Genomic DNA, 26,381 nt, shown 5'->3' on the forward strand with positions numbered 1-26,381 from the left:
TTAAAAAACGTACCTTTTTATTTTGTAATTTAGTTCATTATGTGTTTTTGCATTTTTGGCTAGCTATACAGCCAGCTAGCTATTCTAGCTACTTTTTTGTAATCTATCCACAAAGACATGCCAACTCTGCAGCCGATAGCTCTCGCAAACACAAACTGTTTTTACACATCTCTATATTTCGGTGGTTGAATTATTTGCAATTTTCATTCAACCGCGCCAAACACTGCGCATTCCGCCACTTTTTAGGAATTGACACGAAGCCAAGCTAAATTTTTTGTTGTAAGACTATTGAAATGAGCGAATTGAGTGCCACAGCTGGTGTCCCCGATGGCGAGGAGGCCAATCCGCTGGAGCAGTCGACCATAACGATGCTGGATGTCCTTGAGCAGGAGAAAGAACTGGAGGACGAATACGCCGCCGTGCTGGGCGCCTCCGACGAGAAGTCTTGCACGTATGTCAAAGGCGCCATTGGGCGACAGGCCCTGTACTCCTGCCTCACCTGTTGCCCCGATGCTCGCGAGGATCTGTCCAAGGCCGCTGGGATTTGTCTGGCCTGCTCCTATCGCTGTCACGAACACCACGAACTGGTGGAGCTCTACACCAAGCGAAACTTCCGTTGCGATTGCCCCACCCAGCGGTTGGGCAAGTGCTCTCTGAATCCACAAGTCGAGGGAGTTCAGCCCCGCAACGAGGGCAATCTGTATAACCAGAACTTCCAGGGGCTGTACTGCAAGTGCAAGCGTCCATATCCCGATCCCGATCGCACCGTTGAAGAGGTGATGCTGCAGTGTGCCATCTGCGAGGATTGGTACCACTTGCCGCACATGATGGCGCCCGGTTCCAGCGAGAAGTGGCTGGATGTCTGCAGCGAAATGATCTGCGATGGCTGCATGGACGCCAAACCCTTCCTGAAGGACTACACTGGACTGGCTCTGCAGCCTGTGGTGGAGGACAAGCCAGAGATCGAGGATAGCCAGCTAAAAAACGAGTTGGACCGCAGCATCTGCGACATTATTAAGGTTCCTGAAAACGAATCTCAGACGGAAGACGACGAGCCCAGCCAGAAGCGCCCCAAACTGGAGGAATGTCGTCGTCCAAAACTTACCAAGGAACACCAGGGTGAGATAAATAATTCAATACTCATAGAAGCAGAATGCCTTCTTCAGGGTTAATTTATCGTAATCCACTCTAGGTATTTTAAAAATTAGGAATTTCTTTGAACCTTTAAAGCTCCTATATAGTCCTTATTTCTAATTTCGACCACCTAACAAAACTCCATGATTATATGCTTCAAGAAACAACCGTAACTATAATTTAAAAGCAAACTTAATACATGAAAAGCAAGTCAAAGTTCTTCTTGCCATCGCCCAAATAGAGGAAACCATGTTTGTGGGAGTTGATTTTGTGGAAGAATGTCATGCCCAGCCAGAGGCACGACTTGATCACCACCAAACCCTCGTTTCGTTGCATATTCAACGCAAAAGACTGACACAACGGTATTACGCAGTCAATGGTGTCCAGGAAGTCAATGGCATAGTTATAATCACTCCTCTTGGCCAAATTAGCTTTGAGATCGTTGCGGGGCAGGCGATAAAGCTGATAATAGGACTGGTTGTCGATCTGCAGGTCGTTTAGGCCCCGGAACATCTGATTGGGTATAACACGGCCATCGGTCATTTTGTAGAAGGCGCCGCGGGGACAAATGGCACACTCCTCGGTGATAATAAACACAATGGCCGCTAGTCTCTCCTCCTCCTTGAGTTTGACCACTTCAGGGCGACTGATGCCGGCCACTTGATTGCCAACAATGTCAAAAGTTGGGTCCTGTGGGCAGTGGTTACCGAAAACTTAGATTGATTTTCAAAATTGGTTTACTAACAACTTACCAGCTTAACGTAGGTCATCAGGCTGGGATCTCCTATAAATGGATCCCTTGCCAGTATGGTGGCCTGAAAGATCTTGGGGCTCTGGACAAAGGGCAACAACTGCCACTGGAACTGGTCCAGACTGTAGAAATACTTGCGATCCTTTAGGCAATCGTTTGTGTAGCCAAAGGCAATGTAGTAATCGTTTTTGGTGGCCGTAATGCGACCCCACAGATACATTCCCGAGAAGCGGTTATCATTCTGCAAGGCAATCAGCGAGTTTTCAATCAAGATGCGCTGCTCCGGCGACAGCTTCATGCCGCAGTACATGAGGCAGTCCAGGCCCTCGCTAAAGTACTCTAGATTCATAGTGGATCTTAGAAATTTAAATGTAGTGTTTAAATAAGAGGGGGTTTGAAATGTTGAATATATTTAAAAGAAATCTCAAAACTGTCTTGATTAAACTAAAGAAAAAAAAACAAACCATGTATGTTGATATCTGGAAGTCCTAAAAAGCCGCTTTCTGATTTATTAATGCCTCAGTTCGTTTTGTTCCTTCGCATTAAACGGCACAAACTTTTGCAATTCCCACCATTAACGCATATCTAACTATTTGTCCCCTTCCTCTTTTAAGGAGCCGCTTTCTGGACTAATGACTGGCGCAAATCGCTTTGCCAGTGCTCCGAATGCCTGTCGCTGTACAAGGAACTAGGCGTGGAGTTTCTACTGGACGCGGAGGACTCGGCTAAGACGTACGAGGAGCGTGGCATGAAGCGAGCGGAGGAGAATTCCAGCTATGAGCAAGGCATTCGGGCACTGGCCTCCATTGACCGCACACAGCAAATCGATGCGATTACCGAGTACAATCGCATGAAGGACAAGCTGAAGGAATACCTGCAGGCATTCGCCGCCAGCAAGAAGGTGGTCACCGAGGAGGACATCAATCGGTTCTTCGCCGGCATGCGCAATGAGAATAATGCCAGCCTGGGTCAGCCCTACTTCTGTCGCTAAAAAGTTAGCTCTCTGAATTATTATACTACAGGTCCTAAATCATTATAGTATTACCCACATTCCCCCCATTGAAAAAGCGTACATACTTCATGTAAATTCTTAAGTTATATTTTATTATAAACAATTATCATTTTTAAAACATTTTTGTCAATAACGAATAATCGTAACAAGGCATCGGGCAATGAGATTCGCATTTCCCTCTAATGCTATTTAGCCAAAAAATTTATGTACAATGCGGTGAAGTAGAACTATGTACGACAGGCTTGAAGTTAATCTTGAAATGGTAACCTATCTTGAGACCATTTTACATAGCTCTAATTGGTTAATTTCTGGTATATTTTATGAATATATATGTACATTAGTAATTAGCAAAGTTGTTGTTCATTTGCATGGGTGAAATTCCCACTCTGTTGAGTTCTTCCTCAATGCCCTGGATAAGTTCATTGGTGTCGATGGGTGCCATTCCTATGCTGCTGGAGATTAGATCGCTGAACGATTGGATGGGTGCATCTAGCTGAGGATCCTCCTGCTGCTGCTGTTGGTTCTGTTGCTGCGGGTAATGAGCTTGTTCTGGCTGTGTTTGGGGCACATATTGAAGCTGCTCTGGCTGCGATTGAGGCGGGAACTGCTGAGTCTGTGGGAATCCCTGTTTTATGTCCAGATTTCCTTGTGGCGGTAAGCTTATGGCACTCATTTTCTGACTCAAGAAATCATTCATCAAGTTGTTGTTATTATTATTATTATTGTTAATTGGAATCATGGAGCCACCACTGAAATGCGTTGGACTACAGCCATTAATTGGAAAGCTCGAAATCTCTGGCAGATATGGAGTATTATTATTCTGCCCGATTTGCATTGGCGGAATGCTATCCACTGTACTGCAGTTGGAGCGAGGCGATGCGAAATTGATTGAGAAGTTTGATGTCTCCGGCAGATACAGATGATTATTGCTCTGTCCAAATTGCATCGGCGGAAAGCTGTCCACTGTACTGCCGTTGGACCGAGGTGATGCGAAATTGTGCTCCACTGATGGACACTGGCTGCTCCGACTATCCACATCCATAAATCCGTTCTCCACCTTGATGTCATGCACGAAATTGGGACTTCCGCCAGGATACATCATAGGCATGCCCGAAGGCACTTGTGCCTGCGGTGCTGTGGTCGTTATTTGTGGAGCTGGAACCGCATACTGGCCTAGAAAAATTGTATAAAACCGTGTTAGCCGTATGATTTAAGTATTAACAAATTATACGTTAATTAAACGCAACAGTAAACCACATAAAGCATTTACATAATGGAGGCGAAACTGAGGTGAAACTAAAGCAATTTGCGGAAACTCAAAAAGGACAACAGCAAACCACAACATCAAGCAGGCAATATCAACTTACATTATTTGATGTCCAACTTTGGGAAAAAAGGAGCTTGGAAACTAGACAAAAAATTGGAAGGAGAGACACAACATCGGTGGTCCGAAGTTGTAAATACCCTTGTCACGCCTATTTAAAACTTTTGCCATCAATTTGTTTTCTTTTTGAAAGGATATATAAGTAAAAAACTACAAATTATAAATATATTTAGTGAAGAAAAAGACGTAGGAAAATACTTTGTATTTTACAATTAAATATTGTTAGCGGACAAAAGTAATCTTTTAAACCAATTAAAAATAAAAATTTGAATAATGTATATTTTATTGTATTTTTTAGAAGGCAAGGGTATTTAAACTAATTTTGGAAGATTTCTAAAAATATAACAATTACATTTGATATCAACGGCTTTTCCCAAAAAACTTTTATTCATCAAATTTCAATACATTAAGAGTGGGTAGAACAGATATTTTCAATTCAAACGTCCTATATGTATATATCAACTATTTTTTGACAACAGTTAAACATTTTCCAACAATTCTGAGACGGACAACGTCTTTATCCATTGGTCCACATGGTATTTAATCCTGTACTGTATATGAATTTGTGTATTTTCACCAAAAATTTTCGCTATTCAAAATGACATTCGAGAAATGAGTATGTTTTGGCGTGAAGAATGTGTTTTGCTAGGAACTACATAGATGAAATGCTTATATAATGAAACCCAGACCCAGCACCAGTAATAAATGCGAAATATTTTCGGGAACTTACTGGACGTTTTAACCTGCTTGGATGGATAAAAATCAGTGCTCATGAGACTGCGCTTTAGGCTTTCAATCGTTTTTGTGTTCACGCGACGATTGTGCTGGGTTAGGAGGTCTACAAAGATATTCGGATGTTTGGTCGATTAGAAAAGCATTAATTACATTCGGTGAGATTTCTTATCTAGAAAATTGTGACATATTTATAATTAATACTGAAAGAGAAAACGACTAGAAAAGATATTTTTGCAGGTGCAGTTGTTTTTGACTAACTAATGTCAAGGTTTCGGTTAACTGATTTGATGGCTCTTTAAGATAAATACAGTTTTATTGGTATCGTTTCACTGGATAAATGTCTTGCAAAATTAAAAAAAAAAACCTTGAGCTCTCAAATCAGTTTTCCGTAACCCTTTCATCACTCCCATTTCTACTCCAAGCCATTTGCCTCCGCCAACCGTCGAGCTATTTCATCCGCACTGAGAAAATCCGTGGTATCCACTACGCCCGCTGCCGAACCACCTGCTGCTCCATTTTCTATCTCGCCACCAAATGGCGGCTCCGGACTTTTGCTGGTGTACAGAGCAAAATGTTCCGCCTCTGAGAGATCCACACTGGGATCCAGGACCACACCGTAGGCGCCCTCGCATAGATTCTTAATACTCTGCCTGTCGGCAATGGCTATCAACTCCATGTTGCCATCATTTATGGGAATATCCGCCAGTTGCAGAGTGCTCAGGGTTTTCCTGTCCAGCGGTCGTCCGTAGCTTAAAGTACTGGCAGTCGAGTAGTTCTCCGGTCGAAGCAAACTGTTCTCGCTATCGCCTCCCTTCAGTGGGATGTAAATCACATCCGCATCCAGGTGGGCGGGTCTTTTACCCGATACACTACTTGAACTTCGACCCACTGGCTTGCCATTTCTACCCTCGTTTCTTCCCGGCGGTTGCATGGACCGCGTGGAGCTGCGGTTGGGATCTCCTAGAGAAAAGTGGGCCACACTGGGCTCTCGACTGCCAGTGGGTGTGGTGGCCTTGGATCCACTAGGTAGCTGTTTATTGGGACTGCCGCCGGGTGTCTGGGATTCTTCGTCGTCAGCCCTACTCCTTCGACGCGAGAAGAATCTCGAAAAGAATCCCTGCCGCTTCTTGGGCGAAGCACTTGGGGTGGGTTGCCTTTTGGTGGGACTTTGATCGGGGGTTCGCATTATAATGATGGGAGATGGTGTGGTCCTATTGGAACTCAAGCTGCCATTTCTCGAGCGGCTAACTGATATAGAATCACTAACAATACTCAGATCCTGGGAGTTCCTTTGCGGTTTCGGTGGCAGGGGTGGTAATCTTTGGTCGGGAACGGGTGAGGGAGTTCGGGGTGGCAACGGCAGGGGCGGTGAACAGGGGGGCGTGGCCGGGGTCTGAGCAGCATTCACTTGTATCTTGGGTGCTGGCGGATTTGTTAGTACCACCAGCTCGTCATCATCTAACTGACCAAACGGATTAGTGGGTGGATAAACCTGGACTCCCAGCTTGTTCTCTTTGGGCAGACCTATATGTATGGGATTATTAAAGGCTATCTTCAGACTCGTATACGTGGCTGTCTCATCGAAGTTCTCATCCAGGTCCACAGAGGCCTGGGCACTGGCTGAAACCATTTCCGGTTCCTTTTCGTTATCCGGCAGCTCCTTCACGGCGGGATTCTCGAGGGTATCCCTGCGAGAACCATTGGCCTCAAGACCCTGGGCCTCCTCCTCCAGCTGGTTCGTTATGGTCGTATTGGCCGTCAAGCTGCTAACATTGGTAAAAGCCGTTTGGGCCGTGCTATTCGAAAGGGATAGGGTATCCCCGTTCTCCACAGTCAAGCTATCGGTTCTCTCAAACTCGCTGCTCTTCATCCACTCGGTGATTTTGTCCACATTGGTCAGGGGACGCGATTGCAACTGAGGATGCTGCAGTATCTCATCCATGGGCGTGGATGTCTGGGTGCAGTCGTCCGCCAATTGGGGCAACAATTGAGGAACTTCCAGCTCGATTTCCATGTCGGGTTCGTTATCGTTATCCGTGTACTCAGTGACCGTGTTACCATCCATTTCGTGCGATTCACCCCGATGACGCATTTGCAGCTTCTTAACCGCTATCTCGAACTCATTTAGAGTTCCGGAACTCTGTTGATCATCGGATGACACCGTGTTGTTATCCTCCTCAAGATCCATCGGTGGACACGAGTATTTCGTGGCGGTGGTTTCGCTGTCAAGGGAAAGTATCTGCTGGAAGACGTCCAGCTCCTGGCGGCGCTTCAGCTTTCGCTGTAGCCGGGCAAAGGTTACCGTACCTGGATTTGGGTAGTACTCGAACTGCAGCGGGGCACTCGTCGCTCCATCCGAGGGTCGCACCAGCTTCAGCTCCACCTGGGTGAGAAAAAATCGGTGTTAATGGACTATTCTTTAATAAACAATTTAAAAAAGATAAACCATCTTTATTTTAAAATTTTTTTTAATTTAAATAATAAATGTGAATCTAGAAAAGTTCTATTAGATTAAAAGATATAACGACTCAGATTTAAAGGTATAACGACTCAAGATGATCCCTTTATTGATAGATTGATTAAGTTGTCAAATGACTTGATGTTAAAGAAAATCCCCTTTGTGTCAATGTCGGATTAAAATTTATCTTGTAAATAATTGATTTTTGATATTCAACACTTTCACGAACTTTACAGAATACATTATCAGGCTTGTCGTGGGTTTTCTTTTCGAGAAATTCGATTTGACTTTTAATTCGTTTTTGTGCAAATTCGAAATCTTTTATTCTATATTTTTATATCTTCTTCCCCGTCACAATAATAATTAAACTAATTAAATAATTAATCATTTATATACTTTTAAGCCGACTAAATATTAACTCTAAATCTAAAGTATGGGAAAACCTGACCTAGAGTTTGCTAGAAATACATTCTAGTTCTATGAATACAACAGGTTACAAAAACCGGTATATCACAAAAATAACAAAAAACAATTAAGTTTGTATAGGTAATCTAATATTAAATACACATTTTTAATTATTGCTTGACATGCACTTTCTATCTAGTTTTCATCTACATGAAAAAGGGGTACCAAAGCTTTAAAACAAATATTACAATTAATTTACCGGTAATAATAAAAAAGTAATTTTCAAATTACTTACATTGACACTTTGCGTGATCTCTGTGTTCCTGTAGCGAGGCGTCTTGAAGGCGATGGCCATCTGCTTGAATACGTCCGTGGGCTGGAACTCCGCGTTGGCAAACCACGTCTCCCGTCCGTCCCTGTCCGTCTCGTAGAATCGCACCTCGATGTCGTCCTTGGCGATCTTTTCGCACAGCATGATGATCTCGCTTCCGCCGGTGACTGTGGCCGAGCAGCTGCACAGCCGGGTGATGGTCAGCTCGTTGCTCTTGCCGTAAATCGGGGAGGATACGATGGGGTCCAGGGGCACTTTGGAGTTACCCACCGTGATGAAGGCCTGGTAGCAAAGGCGCAACTCGTACCGGTTGATCTTGTCGACTTGGTCTTTGTGATCGAATTTGGCTGAAAGAAAGGTACAAACAGAAAAGGATTTAATATCGGAGTTAAGAGATAAAAGAATGAAAATGAACAATTAGAAAACTAAGGAGTTATATAATCAAGACCTTGGCATTCTTGATTTTACAAGAGTAAATTGACTCGAAAGGAAATCGAAACCGGTGTGATATGTTATCTGGAATCATTTTATTTTTAATTTTTTTTTTAACCTAACGTAACATTTTCTTGAGGTGACTCACAAACAAAACTTACACTTAGAAAGTTAAGGAACAATAAATTCAAGAACTTTACATTCTTGATTTTTCAAGAGGAAATTGAATTGAAACTGAATCGAAACCGGTAGAATTTGATTAAAACTCAATCTTTCTTAAACCAATTTGTTTCCTTTTTTGAAGCTATTAGAACTTAACATATTCCTGAGGTGACTCACCGTTAAAGGGATCTACGTTCCTTTTCTCTCTTTCCACCAGCGAATCGCGCATCTCCAGCTTCTTGGCGCACTGTATGCCCACTTTCTGGAGCACCAGTCGTCGCTCCTCTGGAGGCAATTTCTTCTGGTAGATGCCCGACTTGCAGGCATCCGCCTCCTCCTTGCTGACCAGCCAGTGAGGATGTTGGCGATAGGGTTCGTCACTGGTGACACAGGACACCACTATGATGACTGGACCATCGTAGTTGCAGACCTCGATGGTGGGAAAGGTTTTGCCCGTTTCCGCACTGGAGTTCATGCCCGGAATGGAACCGGCGGTACGACCCTCGCACTTATAGCGAAAGCGGATTATATGGTTCGTCGGCTCCTCCACGATTCGTAGGTAAGGTCCACTTTTAGCACTTGGCTTGGGCAGATTCTGATTCATATTCTGATTCTGGTTCTGCAGGTGGAGCGGCAGGTGAGAGGGCATTACCGGCAAGGAAGTCGATTGCGATAATATGTGCTGTGCAGCACCCCCGCCTCCAGCTCCTCCCACCCTGCCTCCTCCGGTGGCGCCACCGTTCAACTCCATGCTGGCATTGATAATTTCCTCTGGGGAAGGTAAGTATTATATGAAAATCAATAAGTCAGAGTGCCAGAAACAATTTAGCTTAGGTTAAAGAAGGGAACTAGAAAAGGAAGCTCAAAATACCCCCAAGATTAAATGGAGTACCCGTGCGAACGCATTTCCTCTGACAGTTATGGGAGTAGTGGGGCTACTCCTTTAAGAAATGGAAACGTATGAAGTACGGAATATTATGTAGGAGCATATTCTTGAAGAAAATTAAATGTTACTTTCATTTATTAGAAACAACAGTTTCTTGCTTCCTACTAAATAAATCAATTTTGTTGTCCGCTGTATTAAGTTGTAACTTAACACACTAACTATCTTATATTAATAATACATATTTACTCAAAAAAGGAGGATTTATATAAATATATATTTACAATTAACATGAAATAATTTAATTTTAGATTTAAATCTAATTATTTACCTTCAACGTTGATTTCTTTAAAAGCAAATCTTTAGTGGTTTTTTCGAAGGCCTCTTAGCTAGCACTACAAACTCATATGCTAGTTTAAGTTTTTTAAACTTGACTATCATCTTTAAGAAATATATATGCAGTACTCGTATTAAAATAGGAGTAATGCCCCTTTAAAAATGTATAGGACGCCTAAAATACCTAAATAAATTTCCAAAAATGATTTATAAGGCCAACGATCTATCAAACATTACATAATTTTCCCAGCTCGATGAATATGGAAAATGGAAAAGTGCGTGTGCTCGGATAATTTTCTATCCATCAGATACGCACCATGCATATATGGTTGGCATTAGGTTGCCATTGTTTTTTTGCCAAAGGGTGAAGGCTGGAAGGCTTCCTTCTTCAATTCCATTTGAACTTTGTTTTTGCCAGATGTCGACTATGCGATGACGAGTTCTGACGTCAAAAGTTGCGCAGCAATTTGCCAGATTATTATGCCACTTTGGTCCGATGTATTTGTTGTTGCTGCCGTTGGAATTTTGTTCATATGGCAACGGCAACACCAACACCAACGTCTATAGCCGGGGCAAGAGCCATAACAATGTTCAATTAGCCACTAAAAATTCCCCCACAAATCTTATGCTTTCTGGCCGGCCTAATTAAGCGCATAGTCGATTGACTTATGACCACAGATTATTCATTAACCAGAGCTCTGGCTCTTTTTTAATCAACAAGACATGGGATTTCGCTCGTTCTATGGGGCTATGTTAATATTAATTGGGGTTAGTATGTGCCATAAATTGATGGCTGTTTATACATACGTAAATCGCCAAAAGCCTCCTCCTCAAACATTGGATTTCACTGTTGATTGCCTGAAAATTAAAGCAATGATAGATTGTCATTAACTTTTCGCATATAGGTAGGTAATGTATACAATGATAGATTATTCGTTTTTGGTTTGTATGTAGCCTTTTCCCCCTGCCTGTAAAATTTAATTTGATGGATTTTTACAACTTGATGTATTCCATCATCTGTGGTTTTCAGTATGCAGTGTAAAAATGCAAATTGTTTTGTATACTTTTAAAATTGATTACAATCCCTAACAAATGCGCCATCCTGTAAATTTTATAGCCACATTCACTAGCAGTTTATTTTATGATTAACAGCGTAATAGGTTTATGAAAATCTGTATCAAAATACACTCATATTTAATCATTCGAATTACTTTCGAATCGTTGAAATAGACAGAATACAATTGTACAATTCTTGATAGGTAGATTAAGTCGCTTATCTAAGTTCCGCAAATCCCACTTGTACTAATAAGTACTTGAAGTTTATTGAGGTTGGTAAACTCCCAAATATTTCGCAAGGGCCAAAGTACAGTGGGATATTCGAAACCAAATCATGATCTGATTTATAAGGTCGAAAAACCCCATTGCCATCGGTCGAGGGATTTTTTTCTTATCAATATATTTTTTTCCCAAAAGGTAGTTGATAAGAAAATCGTTTGTGGTCTGGTGATAATCTACAAACGGTGTTACTGGGGAATCTCTGAAAAAGACATTGAATGCCGATTTTGTGATAGGGCTATCAATGGGCGACTTGTAACTTTTTAGGAAACTAAGCGTCGGGAAATAGATGTTTCGAATTCCACTTTAGCCAGTTTTATTAAACTTATAAGCTCAAGGTATTTATAATTTAAGGAATTTTAGTTTATAAAATATACAGTAATTTATGGTAAATAAATCATCATATTACAGTTATCGGTTCGTATCAACTATCTTTGTTTAAAATGAAACATTTATATTAACTGTAATCAATAACTTAGCCCAATTGAGATTCTATGTTAATTTTCTTAGTTTTCTTGGTGTTCTGCTGCTTATTTTCCATATTTGCTGCCATTTTAAATTGATAGAGTGCCGTAAATATTTGTATAGACCTTGTAAGCCGTCCTTATTTCATCGTCTTTTCTTATAATAAAGGCAAACATATGGCTTTGCTCCTAACGATTTCCTTTGGCCCACTCTTCGTCCTTCCCTTGTTATATAAGTACGTATTCAAATACCGACTACTGGCGCATCGATCAAGGTTATCATTGTTAGTCGCTTGTAGGGGATAATAACAATGTCGGTGTAATGTGTATTTAATAGTCGTAGCCATAAAAAGGCCAAACAAGTCACTCCCTGAGACACGTTTCCCAATTTCGGTCTCTTTTCCGCAACTGCAGTCAACATATGCCAAAAGTATTTTGCATTTTTTGTACATAACTCAACTTTTCAACAAAAGAAGAGCACACACACACTCGAGCACTGAGAGATAAAATCCAGCAAGAAGTCAACGCCTCAGACAGCCTATTTGTCTAAATGCCAAACGTTGGCGTCGAGCCCACACATGCAAAAACAGCACACAGAAAAATATTTTTCAGGTTATAAAATACATTTGTTAGAAAAATAGGAGCGATATTACGTATTAATATATATTATTATTATATGAAAAAGGATTAGTACTTTAAGTACTTGTAACCATTATTTTAAAAACATAAGATAATCTAATAATATTTTACGTTTAAGTTGGTATGGTAGTAAAAGTATTACTGTTTACAAAAATTAAAGAACAAGATATAAAGAATTTGTGATTTGGCATTCAGAATAAATAAATCATTAATACTAAATATTATTAAATATTTAATATAAATAAATATATATATTAATTTAATATAATAAATAAATAAATAATAATATTAAATATTAAAATATTTTTTGTACAAATTTTTGTTTCCCCTTTTTTATTATTACTTGTTTATTATTATGTTACGCTTATTGTAGTAAGCAATATAAACAATTTTATTTAAATCATAATCATTTCCAATTATTTAGTTTCTGTGCTGGCACCAAAATTTTTTCTTATACAAAGACATTCACACACACGTGGGGGCTTGATAAATTTGCATATGTTAATTTTGTTTACTTTTATAGCCTTGCAAAAACAATTTGTCCGCCACTGGATTTGCGGCTGTTGTTGCTGTCATTGTGTTTTTTGCTTTTGTTTTTGTTTTGGTTCTTTTGCAATTCACACCACTCGTTTACACTCACACCTTCTTGGTGAAGACAGATCCTACGGTTTTGTTTACGTACCGCATGACGCTTATGGGTCCACCTCCCCATCCCCTAAAAACTCACTTTTCAGCCCCCCAACGACCAACCCCCCTTCACGTGTGTCGAACATCTGAGCTGTGTAATAAGCAAATGTGGGTCGATGTGTTGGCAGCATGGTCCAAAAGAAAAAAATTGAACAAAGAAATATTCAGTATTTTATAAAAATTTATATTTTTGGTCCACTGTTAAACTCTTGAAACAAAAAAAAATCTTCTTCTGGTATATGCAATACCAGCATAAACATTCTCTGGTATGTGTACTAAACCTTTTCTTAAATTTTAAAATTCTTTTTATGCATCAACAAGAAGTGTACAGTTTTTAAATACCGGCTTTAGTTTGAAAACATTTATAACACTGGTAAGTGCAGCTTATTTCAATCTTAAAAACCATATATTAAAAGTGAAATGTTTTGAGAATGCTAGATTTATCAACATTTTTTAAAATACAGTCAGATATTTTAGACACAATCATCATTTTTTTTAAATTTGTATATATTGATTTACCGAACATTTTTTTTTAATATTATTTTACGTTTTAATATTAAGATTTATTTTTATTAATACAAGTTTTTCATTGTGAAATTATATTATAGAATGAGATATCTTTTAATATCTAATCCTTTTAAATTAGGCATAGTATTATTTTTAATTTTTAATACCAATTCTTTATTGTACAATTTCAATAAAGTGCCTTTTCAAAGTATTTAAAAGGATTTGCCATGTATTATGCAGTTTATAATATTAGTGCATGAAATTAAATTGAATTTTTTATAGTGTAGAAGGCAACGTGGGGACAAATGACATCAGGAAACTTTTAAGTATTTGGCGCTAGCTGCGGCTTAACTGCCTCTGACAGCAGCCGCATCGCTTTTCCTAACTCGCTAATCTCTTCTACACACAGAATTACACACACCCACACACACACAGTGGGCAGCAGGACGGGCATTAAGGATATCCTTACGGTGGGGTAAAAGGACAGTTTCTGCGGCACCGTTTAAATTTTTATGCAAAGGGGGTAGCGAAAAGTTGAACCGTATCGATTGTCCTGCTCATGGGCATAAATAATAAAGCAACTCAAGTGTAACACACACAATATGAAAGAAAAAACTGCTTAACTATGTTGGTTGCCAAGCAACTTTCTACTTTCTTAAGACTTTCCTTGAGGTACACTACGCATTTCACTATTTTTAGGATGTCTCTATACAAATCGGCATAAAGGTATGTTATCTAAGCCCTTCCCACACTTGTAGTCCTGACAGTCATTAGTGGCTTGCGGGTAAAAGTTCTTAAAATAGCAAAACCCACTAATGGGGCAGCTAATTGGCTCTAATCCGGCACAATGTATGTTAATATAAAATTTTAAGCATGTCCATTAGACCTTTTACCGAAATTTAGAAAAGGGATAATTTTATTTAAATGTAAAGATAGTTCTTGAAAGAAAACTTTTATTGAAACCATGTTTATTAGGCATTTTAAGTTTTAATTTATTTAAATATTATATTTAATTCAATTTAATTTATTTGGAGATGTTTTTGGTTTGGTCAAGCCAATGGTATCTAATAAATTTTTGATTTACAAAATTTCTTTTATTTAATCAAATTTTTAACAAATACGGAAGAAGTAAACGGAAATCGTTTTATTCCCAATACCTTAACCGGAAATTAAAATACTTCGTTTTAAATGTCAATATTCCGCTTGCGTTTCAGAAGGCTCCTCGGATTAATTCTTTTAAATTTCATTAAGTGCCCCAAAAGCAAAGAAGTTTCTAAAGAGCGTAATTGCTTGGTTCATCTCCATAGGTCCTCCCCTCCTTCAGGACCTTCTCACACCACTTTCCCTGTCTAGCCCCAAGTTACTTTCTTTGCCAGAGTCTCTCCATTCGAGCATAACTTAAGCTGTATAATACTTTAAGACAGCACGGGCTACCAACTCTCAGCAAAAAAGAAAAAAAAAACAACAGCACGCACAAATTTAATTCGCATTTAGGCTTAAGTTGGCTGGGCAGAGATGAATGGAGGGTTAGAAAAAATTTTGGTGGCATAAATCAGGGCTACAAATTGATGCATAAATAGAGCAAACAAGGACGTTGCCGGCAGAATAAAAAGTGAGTTAGGTAAAAGAAAAATGATAATTAAATATTGTCAGAAATAGACGACGGGAATCGAAAAATGATGAAAAAGATGTCGGTTTCCAATTACGCTGGGGTTCTCAAACGTCTCTGTGATGGAAAGTAAAAGCTGGCCGTGTGACTAACATACATATTTCAGTAGCTAGCTGGCTAGAGCCTTGTCACGTGCCCAATCGATTGGAAAATCGCGTTCTGAACCGAAAATAAACACACAGCTAAATAGAAGAAAATAATGGAATGGGCAGCAGAGGTACCCTGAATATGATGAGATGGAATGGCTAGAAGGCCGAAATTCACACACACACTGATGGCCTAATCACACCCAGTCGCACACACCAAATTCTACATCAAACACAGACAACTGGCCCCAATCCATCCCCACATTCGCCCACTTTTCCCATTTGGCACCTCAAGTGCTCCAGTCGACATGTGTGCGTGCCTGGTCCTGCCAGTGTCCTGAGTGCCCTGAATTATTTTCGGTATGTGCACAAAAATTAAATTCAAATAAAAAGTTTCACCCAACAAATTCCGCCTGTCGTCGAACATTCAAAAAAAAATAAAATAAGAAATATGGTCTCGGGCGAAGTGAAACCCTGCCCCCCGGGAAAATCAATAAGCGTTGGAAATTATGATTTTCCTCTAGTTCTTTGACAAAGTCCTTCAACGACCATGCCCCCGCTGTCACTTGCAGGATATCCATTTGGCTTTCTATATGCACTGCATATATAAATAACTAATGTTTGTTTACTCCTAAATCCGAAAGTTGCTGATGTCACAATCGATTGAATTTGTTGCTAGCTCAAATAAATGCTGGTGGAGCATTCTATTTATATTGCACTTCTTCAGGTGCCAAAATGTGTTGTAAGAAATAAGTAATTTACTAGTGAATTTGTAATATAATCATCAACAGATGACGGACAACAGAGAATTGACTTTACATATTTTTCACATATATAATAATATACTTCTACTTGATAATTTAAACCAGGTTTTTAAAGGCAGCTTGCAAAACAAATAAATCTTTCTTAAATAATGATATTATTATACGCTATATAAAGTTCTTATATGAATTGATAACACGGTTTACACGATTTTTAAGAACGAATGTTCTCATTTCAAGAACAATGTAATTGAATATTTCTCTTTGTGTATTGATAATATTTATTTAACAAGGAAATAGTTTTAAAATGTTGTTCAAAATATATGGTCTTTAATCACTTTGGACATTTTTTGTATAAAAAACTTTTTAGACATAGTGTATAAAAAATGTTCTTTTACTTCCTGTTTTCATATATTTTAGTGTTCGGGCAAATTTTTTAATCATCTTATACTTTTTCATGACAAAAGTTATTAAATTGTTTATTGTTCTGATAGCTGAAACACTTGCCAAGAAACAAATTGTTATTACTGACAAAAGCTCAAAGGGATTTCAGTTTCTGAGGGCACGTGCCACAGTGGCTTAGCTGCCTTTTGATAAGCTTTATCAATGGGTAATCCCCAGCTAATTATGAACAAAATTAGGGCAAGCGAGAAAGAGATATTTCTAAGCTACAGTTGCGGCAAGAAATAGACTTTGTGTCACTTTTTCGATAACCTTTTCTATATTTGTACGCATTTGTGAGTCAGTAACACGACCGAAACCATAAACTCAAAATACGATTTCCGACGGTGTTTATTTATAATGACGATCGTAAAGAGTCGTTTGAGTTTGTTTGCAATTTTTTTCAAATGAGTATTGCTAGAATGTTTGGTGTGCCGTGACACCTGAAAACTGTTAATGTGTTAAACTAATTAAAAGGCAATTAATTCGCTTACATTTGGCTTGGCTTCGCTCATCAGCAGCCATTACAGCGGGCGAAATTATACAGGCAATCGATTTTCATGGCCTTTCACGGAAATCAAAGGAAGCATTTTTGCAGTCAAGTAAATAATGCCCGAGTAACCCAAAGCATTCCACAGAATGCCGAACCAGACCACATCGCACCACAGTTTACCACACAGCTCACCAGACCTCATTTAGCCAGGCGTCGGAGCGATTTCCATTCTAATGGCCAAGACAAAAACGTTCGTACATACATTCGGCTTTGGCCAAGAAAAACGACCGACACGCGATGACTGAAAATTGGAAGGAACCGCAGCATTTAATTATTTTGCTATAAAACTTTTCACGATTCAATCAATTCAGTTTTCGTACAGCATGGCGTATGCGTAATGGGATTCTGCTTTTTCCATTGTTTGTGAAAATTGGGTGTTGGCGGAAATTGGAAATTGTTTGTGCAACTTGGCCATCGGAATGGGGGTGGAAATGTGAGTGACAGATCATTGTAAAGTTTAGTTAACTGTTGTTCAAGCGGAAAAATCGAAAAATTTATACAATTAAATATATATTCTTGCGTGGGGTTATCAGAAAAACTCGAACAATATGAAGACCTCTGGGGAATTTTTACTTGCTGATTACAGCTAATCAGTTAATTAAAGAAAGTTCAAGTCAAGCTACTTGTTTATATATAAATTATGCGATTGCAGATTTTTTAATAATATTAAATAGTAGCTTAAACAAAATGTACTTTTAAAATAATAAAGAAAATGTAGTTAACATGTTAAGTAAATGTAATTGAGTTTATGAATAAATGTTAAATTCCTATGTTGAAAAATGTAAGGCTTATATTTTTGAATAAATAATGAATTTATATAGATAGGAATACGAAAAGAATCAATCTATGATAAACCACCATTTATTATTGGTGTAATAACTATTTGGCAACAGCTGTTAATCATCTTATGCTTTCAAAATCAATTCAAAATACCTATTTTTAAAATGTGTAAAAAATTGAATAAATCAGATGGTTCTTAGGGTACCAGCTGGTTCTTTCAGAATTCTTTTGCAAAATAGCCCCACCTTTCGATCAACGCACATCCACACTCTAGATACAACCTATGACCTTACTTTTGCCGCTGGCATTTAATTCACAATAACTTTCAATTGGAAACAAGTCTGCTTAATACAAATGGCAAAGTTATAGCTTTTTGCATGACTGCGACTTTATTTTGTATGTAAGCAAACGCACACACATGGACCAAAAGGTGTGAAAAGTGTGGGCTTTGTTTGTGTTTCGCTTTCAACAATTGCCGAAAACAATTCCATTGCCTTTTGGCCATCGGTTCATCGCCGAGTTCATGCTAGATAGCTTCTGGCTGACTGCAGATAAATCGATATTTAAGTAAGTTTTGACCATGACTGTTCCATTTCATTCTATTTTTATGGGTTCAGAACTGGCCAACTGCTTGAATGTGTGCGTGCGGATAAGGCAAAAGACTTTAAGACCTTATGGCATTTTGTGCCTTTCGATTGCAGTTCCAGTTGCCGGTTCAGGTTGTATATTCCTTTGATTACAAATGAAATAAACGAAATCTTCCAGATGCCGCCGCAAATTTTTATAAACTTTTTCCCCTGCCGATTTCATTTGTAAAAATATTTACATTTCGTTAACGTAAATATTTGCATTTGGCTAGGTTTTTTTTTTTTTTGGATACTGAAATCTTGGTCATTGAGTTTTTCGTTGCCAAGAACTTTCCTCTTGAACTGATCTGCTTAAGTGATAAGAAATATAAATTAAAATTGGTTTGGTAGCGATTATTATCCTCCATCAGCTTGTAAATATATAAAGTATACATCCCAAGACTATAAGCAAAAGTTGTTTTCGCGATAAGCCTTATAATGTTTACAAATGCATACATTATTGCATTTAAGAGGAAATGTTTACTCCAGGGAGCAGTTCCGGCATATATGTTATACACAAAGAAGTATGAAATTTGAACCAGTATGTAAATGATTTTTGCAATCGACAAATCAAACAGGAAAGCTACACATGGTTTACTAATAAATACCAACTAAGTAATATACTTTTTTAATAAATCGCAGTCGAACGCCTGCATTGTTTTCAGAGTTATTTGCATTTATTATACGTTTGCTGAGCTGGAAAACTGAGATTACACTAGCAAAAATATAAGTATCTACTGATAAGCAGAAATCATATAAAATATCTCTGCATTTTGGGGTCAAAATATTATTCTTAATTTGATTTAATTTCCAAATCAACAGGAAGTCAAAGTAATTAAAATACTGTGCCAACGGAAATCATTTTTAAGTCTCAACAAAAATATCACTAATTGTATATTAATAATTAACATTGACATTTGGGGCCAAAATATGGCTCCTGATTTTATTTTAATTCATAGAATGTGTCATTTTTTCAAATCAGCAGGAAGCAGAAAGTATAAAATATATACCTACAGTTTAGTAAAATGTAAAAAAATTAAAAAAATATATAATAAAACCGGAAATGGTTTTTCTTTTTTTAATGTAAATATTTATAAGTACAATTTGCATTACACGTGGCGTTTAGATAATTACTGCCCGCATCAAAAATGTCTATTTATTTATGTATCTGGGATTAACATTTATGAATTCTGCTAAGCTGCTCGTGGTTGATTTCCTGCAGTGTCATTGCAGTCGAACTTGATACGGGGAGCAGGCTGTACCCAAGTTTCTAGTAGACAGGGGGACTTTACAAACTGCGCCTTAGACTATCTGACTTTGTTTTCAGCTAATTTATTTTCGCTAACCTTTTATGGAGTGGTAAGCTGCAAAACAATTTTATTACTTTCTGATTGAATTTCGTTATTTGATCCGCATGCACTCGACGAGACAATAATCGAATTATCTCTTTGTGTCAGCACGTGTAATTGATTAAATTTGATTTTTTATAACTCCCTTGTTATTTTTTTTTGTTTGTTTATTGGTTTGTACGACTTATCGCGCGCGGTTCACTCACAAAAGGCGCGCCAAAAATGGATGAAGAAATTAAAAACAAAAACAAAAGTTGCTCCAGCAAGCTTCATATATATATATTATATATAATATATTTATTTTTTATTGGCACTGCAGCCGCCTGTTTAGAGCGGACATTGATTTATGCACACATCTGTAGTTCACTTTGTAGTTGTCGTGTTTGGTATAATTAACCAATACTTTGGCGATTATATAGTCGCGTGCGACTTGCACAATATGCGTTATATGTATATGCCTAAGTCGGCGGTTCGAATTCACGTCCGTCGGCGGCAAAGTTCAGATTGAAACTGAGCGGTACGGTTCGCTCTTGATAGGAAGAGAGCTTTGGCTCGGTTGTTTCTCTCAGCTGTTCGCTCTTGACGATCGCCTGCACTCGGTACGTATACTTGATACGTATACGTGATAAAGAAATTGTACTATCGACAATCGCTGGTGATGGTTTGCTCCCAGTTTTCCATCCTGCTTCAATTTTCCTTTATTTATTTTTATTTCCGTTGTGCGTATTGTTTTCTTTTATATTTTTATTTTTCGATCGCGATTCTGACGTAACTGTGCGCAGAAAGGTTATAGATTTTTAAGTGGATTTGGAAAAGTGCTGAGATTTTTATAACACTCTGCAGGTGTTCCAATTTCGTCTAAAAATAAACATTGATTCCTTTAAAAAATGTTTATTTTTTGCAGGGATTGAAAAAGTATTGTTATTAATGGTTCGTAAAAACCATAAAATTCGGAATTCTTAACATGATGTTTCAGATTAACTATATTCTTCTTACAAAAATCGTTAAAAGTACTTGAAATGCTTTAAATATTTAAAAAATGTTCACGTTTTCAGCCTAATTAAGATCAAAAAGATTCTTAAGGATCAGAAGAAAGCATATCGCCAGTGATTCATTTTAGTTTCATGGATCCAAAGCCCGAAAAATAAACATTCGATTTTCACCAGATGCATAACAATGGATCTATTTATTAAATATATGTAGGTATGACAGCTGAATATTGTTATTGATTTTCCCCGGAATTGACAGACCTGAATCTATCGTGACCCTCGGCAAATGTAAATTATAAAATCCATATAACGTTGCTAATTCACACAAGCACACAAAAACCCAAAAAATACATAGATATTTGCCAGCATCTAAGGTCGAACTGAGTTATTAACTCAATTTTTGGCTTCTGTTCAATCGACAGATTTTAGTCGTTTAAATAAACACAAGTGCAGGCCAAAACGTAAAGGGGGAAAATATTTGCAGTTAACATTGCCAATCGGGTAGAAATATTTCATTATTGTTGTGCTTGAATGAAAATAGTGAAATTTATTTCTGTTGGCCCACGGATTTCTGAACTAAAAACAAAGTTTCCATGCAGCGTGGGTTGGTCTGTGCCGAAAATGCATTTTGTGAGTCAATATGCCGCGACGATTTATGTCTATATGGGATTAAAAACAAAAAAAATGATGACTTGCAAAAAAATAATGCAAATACGTTTTTTTATATATATTTTAATTGTTAACTGAAAATATTCGCCCCTTGTTGTGTATTTTATTTATCTATATTTAAGAAAAATAGTTTGCAACAAAAATGTATTTCTTTTCTTTTAAATGTTTTACTTTTAGTTTAATTTATAATTTCGAATGTATTTTTTTTATAAATATTCAAGCTATTTTTTTACGCTTATTATTTGTATAATGTTCGGCTGTATTGTAAAATTTACGGGCGAACTTAAATTAAGCTTTAGTTACATGTCCCTAACCAAAGACATAAAATAATTATGTTTACTGCATAAAAACGGGTAAAAGATATGTTAAAATTTTAAATGGAACTTTAAGATATATCAATTAACATTGATATAGCAGTTGATATACTATGAGTCATAGAAATTGCTGAACTTTTTGAAAGGAAATTTGTTGGTAACATGACTTTTATTTTACTTTTACCTTTTTTAAATGGGCGGAACTAAAAAAATACCTATTTTTGACCACCAAATTGGCACAATAGAAAATAAATCAAAAGCGATCTGTGCAGCTAAGAGAATCCAATGCGTATATGGTGAATATCCCATGACGTAGGAGCTACTCCAACTCAACAAAGACGTCACAGAAATCTGAATCTCTTTATAGAGCTTGTTTTATGCGCTCGCCAAAGAAGAAGACAAAGAGCGGGAGAAGTCAAAGACACAGCGACCACATCCACCTTACTCTTCACCCAAGCCGCCCCCCTGCAATTCTGGCACATGTGTGATTCAAGGTTACACGCGTAAGCGGGACATTGCTAAAGAGAAAGACTAAGAGAGAGGGAGAGGGAGAGAGAGGAACTGCAGACAAACAAAGCCAAGCCCCAAAGAAATCGGGGGTCGGTTGGGTAGAAAGGGGGAGGAGGAGGGGCGTAACAGTGGAGCGCATAGTTGAGCAACCACTTGTTGTTGCTGCCGCTTTTATTGCTCCTCTTCAGTCAGCGCCAGTTTAAGGCCAACTTTTGTACGCTGAAAGAAATATATTACATTTTTAAAAAGAAAAACAAAAATAAAAATATTAAATATTTAAATTTTTATATTAAATCATAAAATTGAAACTTGCATTTTATAAAAAAATCACCTTTTAGCTAAATTAAAATAAAACTAATCAATACATACTACATACTACATATAATCCGTTTGTGAAGAAAAATGTATTATTTCTAAGCAAATGCATAGTTTTAAAAGTATATTAATAAAAAAAACAAATATAAAATAAATTAAAATGTTAAGAAATATGGCCTAGGAACAAGAAGATCAAATGTTAGCAAGAACATCAGAAACTGGCCCTTAAAGTTATATCAATGGAGTCTTTATAAGCAACAAGATAATATAGGCTATATATATTTTATGGTCTTTGTAAGCAATATGTTACTGATAAATATTTTTTATTGTTGAATATATCTTTCTGAGTATGAATGAACAAAAATGAGTTATAGATACTATGTTTGTATTTGTTTTATAAACAATTTCTAATAAAATTAGTCCCTTTCAAATATTAAGTTTCTTGCAATGATGGAGTCCAACTGAAAGGTCGCCGCCGCCCTCAAAAGAGGCAGAAAAACACAGCGCTTAGAGCATTAACATTCAAGACATTCGGCTGGGGTACAATGGTGATAAGAGAAAGAAGCGGATGGCGGGGAAGCGTATCAATAACACAAGCAGCAATTTTTTTAACGAACTCAAAATGTTTGCCCAACAGAAAAACATGATAAAAAATGACTCAGCTCACTTCGTCGAATCCAAATGCCCTCCCGCAAACACTATAATTGCCCCTCAGGGGTTAAATATTTATGAAAACATTAAACAATTGTAGATGAAACATCAAGAAAAATAGGTACGTCACAGCTCAAAGTTCAATTAGAAAAAAAATAATAATAATAAGACATCGTTTACTGATAAGGTATTCTGATAATGATTTCTTAAAGATTTCCATATAAGGGCGAGATTTATCGGCTTCTGATTGATATACATAGTGTTATGAGCAAACGTACTACATAGAAGGGGCAGTTATACTCAGATATTTAGAGTTCCGAAAATAAATAAATAAATTTAAAACCATAATCCTTTTAAAATTAAGAAAATTATAAATTTGTATTATTTTAAATGAGTTTGCTTTCAGCTTAATAAGTTAATAAGCTTATCCGAGAACATACTCTACGATTTCGGCAATTTTTGGCGTGACATACAAAAAGAAAACGTAGAGGTGGTAAAAAAAACCTGTCCGTCTGCCTTGTCTTGGTTTTTGGTTTTGCAGCACTTGATTGGCTTTTGGATTCCCCGAATCACAGATGAATCATCACCTCACCTATATACATACATTCGAATATGAAATGGATGTGGCTAACCAAACACAATTGTAACCCGCGCACACCATTACTTTCAATTGGGGCCTTATAACGTGTGTGTTGTGGTGTTTGCCCATGCGGAAATCTGCTGAGAGCAAAATTGCTCCAGAGAGCTCTACGTCGATCATCAACTCCGGAGAGTGGGAAATTTTGGGGACTTGGTGGTACGGGGGCAGGGTTGCCATTCCAGTTTCCCAGTCACTTTGCATTGCCGCATTACATAATCGGTAACTGCAGGAGTTGTTTATAAAGCGCTGGAGTTCCGCATGCAATGTGGAGCTTTTGTTACCAATGATGTGGCTGTAGTGAGTGTTGCATTTCTTACACTGTTAAAAAAAAATTGAGACTAATAATACATACCCTACATGTATTGCACAACAATTTTAGATTTCTAATGTTCCATTAATTTTAATCAATCAGACTATTTTGTATTAAACCACTATCATACAATATAATACATCAAAACTAAACATATAAATATATATTTCGGATATTAAAAACATTTTAAAATTCGCAATAAGGAAAAACAAATCTATATAATTATTTGTAACTATATTTGGATATTTTTTCATTCAAAAACATCTCCAAAAATTGAGTTTTAACATCTTTGAAAAACTTTTAAAAATTGTTAGGTTAGGTCATGTGTAAAGAAGCCTGACATCTCTATTTTTTTCACACAATCTTTAACTAAAAATTCAATTTCTTATTTTTCTTTGTGTACGCTTTTTACTTTGACCATATCAAGGTTGTCTGATCCCAAGTCTCGAAGCCACTGACTCCAGCATTTCACAAGTTTAGGTAACCTTTACACAAATGGAGATAGACGGCAATTTTGTTTTGCTTTTAGAGAATAAAAAACAACTTCGCGAAGACGCAGCTACAGAAAAACAACAAGATACAGCGCAAACATTCTTAATTAATTAATGTGTCAGCAATTTGTGAGGCCAGAGAAACGAGTGGGCGGACTGGGGATTAAAACCTATTGGCATTTCTCACTAGAACTGAAACTGGAAACGAATCCTCAACTGCAGTTGCAAAGTTTACTATTATTTGCTTTTATTCCGATCGAGGAATGTGAATTTATTGTTCAAAGGTCAGCTTTATGGCTGGTGTCGTTTAAGTAGCGAAATTTTCATAATGAGCTTTATTCAACGAAATGTGATCTTTGGAACTGAAAGAATTTAACACTGCGATAGGTAAACAAAATTTACCTGATAAAAAAACATGATAAAACACTTTCAATCAAAAACAGGTGAGAATACAATTATTTCTTAAATCAGGTTCTTTTGTTTAAGCCAACATAAATTTAAGAGAGTATTTTTTACAAACTTAAAATTTTTTATTTGTTGCAACATATTTTTTGTTTCACTACGGTTAAAGAAAAGTTTTTTAGCATGTCTTTACTTTTTTCTCGGTGTTGTAATTTGACTCTAGAACATAAATAATACATAGCACCAAATCTCAATTAAATCATTATACCAGAACAACTTACATTTTACAAATGCTTCTCGGTAATACATATTATCTATTTATAGGATAATCGGATTTCAAATGCCAGTTCCACAACAAAAATGGTTCACTTTTTACCCCTCAATAATGCAGTTACTTTCCTGGAATAATATGGAATTCAAGCACATTTCTAAATAATAAAACATCACAAATTCTCGGAAAAAGAGGCGCGCGCCGTTTAGTACTAGCTTGATTCCAGTTAACACGTCAGTATTATTTGATTGGCTTTAACAGGGTTCCAGTCTTAACCGCAAAACAGGTCACCAGAATATGACGTTGATATGGTAAATGATCGAGTGATGATTTAATTTTTGTAATTAAGTAACTTTTTTCCCAAGACGTAAGCACCTGGGAACTGCGATCAAACATGAGTAAGATCCCCCCGGAGACCTGTTTGGGCTTTAATGGGTCTTCTGGGATAAACCCAATTTCATTGATGTTCTGGCTTGGGCGAATGCGCTCTTAATTATTTATAAACAAATCGGAATTTTGTAATCGAACAGCACAAGATTATTTATAGGCAGAACTCACCTAAATCAGAATTTCCAGCCGTGGCAATAATTCAATATGCTCTGTTTGAATTTCGATATTTAGTTTAGATTTTCAAATTTTATAGTTCGTTTGGATATTTTTCGTTATATCACACACACACACACTCACTGATATACTGAAGCACTTTTGTTTTCGATTCGGTAAATTAATTTATTTAGATTAATTTTTCAAGAGTTTTATGAGAATATTTCGGAATTAATTGGACGTTACTTGTTCGAAATTCGTAATTTTTCTTTTTAAATTTGTAAGATGGATTTTTTGAGGAGGCCAAGAACCGTTTGCCAGCAGCGACGAACCGTTAATGAAGCCACCGACGCCTT

At 37.4% G+C, this 26,381-nt stretch overlaps 3 protein-coding genes across 6 annotated transcripts; 1 reads left to right on the forward strand and 2 right to left on the reverse strand.

Moving 5' to 3' along the window:
• Nucleotides 1–167: 167 nt before the first annotated feature.
• On the forward strand, nt 168–3,241 carry LOC108013860 (putative E3 ubiquitin-protein ligase UBR7). Its single transcript, XM_017079856.4, has 2 exons — nt 168–1,119; nt 2,500–3,241. The coding sequence occupies exons 1-2, from the start codon at nt 294–296 to the stop codon at nt 2,874–2,876; spliced, it is 1,203 nt and encodes a 400-aa protein (XP_016935345.3). The 5' UTR covers nt 168–293; the 3' UTR covers nt 2,877–3,241.
• On the reverse strand, nt 1,290–2,315 carry Rsph9 (Radial spoke head protein 9). Its single transcript, XM_017079869.4, has 2 exons — nt 1,887–2,315; nt 1,290–1,824 (listed from the first exon to the last, which is right to left on the reverse strand). The coding sequence occupies exons 1-2, from the start codon at nt 2,232–2,234 to the stop codon at nt 1,327–1,329; spliced, it is 846 nt and encodes a 281-aa protein (XP_016935358.2). The 5' UTR covers nt 2,235–2,315; the 3' UTR covers nt 1,290–1,326.
• On the reverse strand, nt 2,963–26,339 carry Dif (Dorsal-related immunity factor). Of its 4 annotated transcripts, XM_017079843.4 has the most exons (7): nt 19,918–20,425; nt 10,831–10,881; nt 8,982–9,575; nt 8,175–8,557; nt 7,324–7,399; nt 5,012–5,119; nt 2,963–4,070 (listed from the first exon to the last, which is right to left on the reverse strand). In XM_017079843.4, exons 2-7 carry the CDS (start codon nt 10,859–10,861, stop codon nt 3,235–3,237), a joined length of 2,028 nt encoding a protein of 675 aa, XP_016935332.3. In that variant the 5' UTR covers nt 10,862–10,881; nt 19,918–20,425; the 3' UTR covers nt 2,963–3,234. The 4 variants fall into 4 exon arrangements, with proteins under 4 accessions (XP_016935332.3, XP_016935318.3, XP_016935310.3 ...); XM_017079829.4 differs by lacking the exons at nt 2,963–4,070; nt 5,012–5,119; nt 19,918–20,425 and adding an exon at nt 26,041–26,339 and having other exon boundaries at nt 5,137–7,399; XM_017079821.4 differs by lacking the exons at nt 2,963–4,070; nt 5,012–5,119 and having other exon boundaries at nt 5,137–7,399; nt 19,918–20,431.
• Between the last annotated feature and the right edge of the window lie 42 nt (nt 26,340–26,381).

This window comes from Drosophila suzukii, chromosome 2L (genome assembly GCF_043229965.1).
Source record: "Drosophila suzukii chromosome 2L, CBGP_Dsuzu_IsoJpt1.0, whole genome shotgun sequence".
In the NCBI taxonomy this organism is placed as follows: domain Eukaryota; kingdom Metazoa; phylum Arthropoda; class Insecta; order Diptera; family Drosophilidae; genus Drosophila; species Drosophila suzukii.

Bases quoted from the DNA above. Each gene is read 5' to 3' on its own strand.
- LOC108013860 (XM_017079856.4), top strand. From the start codon at position 294: ATGAGCGAATTGAGTGCCACAGCTGGTGTCCCCGATGGCGAGGAGGCC. The intron at 1,120-2,499 runs GTGAGATAAATA...TCCTCTTTTAAG, and splicing joins ACTTACCAAGGAACACCAGG to GAGCCGCTTTCTGGACTAAT.
- Rsph9 (XM_017079869.4), bottom strand. From the start codon at position 2,234: ATGAATCTAGAGTACTTTAGCGAGGGCCTGGACTGCCTCATGTACTGC. The intron at 1,825-1,886 runs GTAAGTTGTTAG...CACTGCCCACAG, and splicing joins TGATGACCTACGTTAAGCTG to GACCCAACTTTTGACATTGT.
- Dif (XM_017079829.4), bottom strand. From the start codon at position 10,861: ATGTTTGAGGAGGAGGCTTTTGGCGATTTAC. The intron at 9,576-10,830 runs GTATGTATAAAC...TACCTTCCCCAG, and splicing joins GGAGGCTTTTGGCGATTTAC to AGGAAATTATCAATGCCAGC. The intron at 7,400-8,174 runs GTAAGTAATTTG...TTTCTCACCCAG, and splicing joins AGATCACGCAAAGTGTCAAT to GTGGAGCTGAAGCTGGTGCG.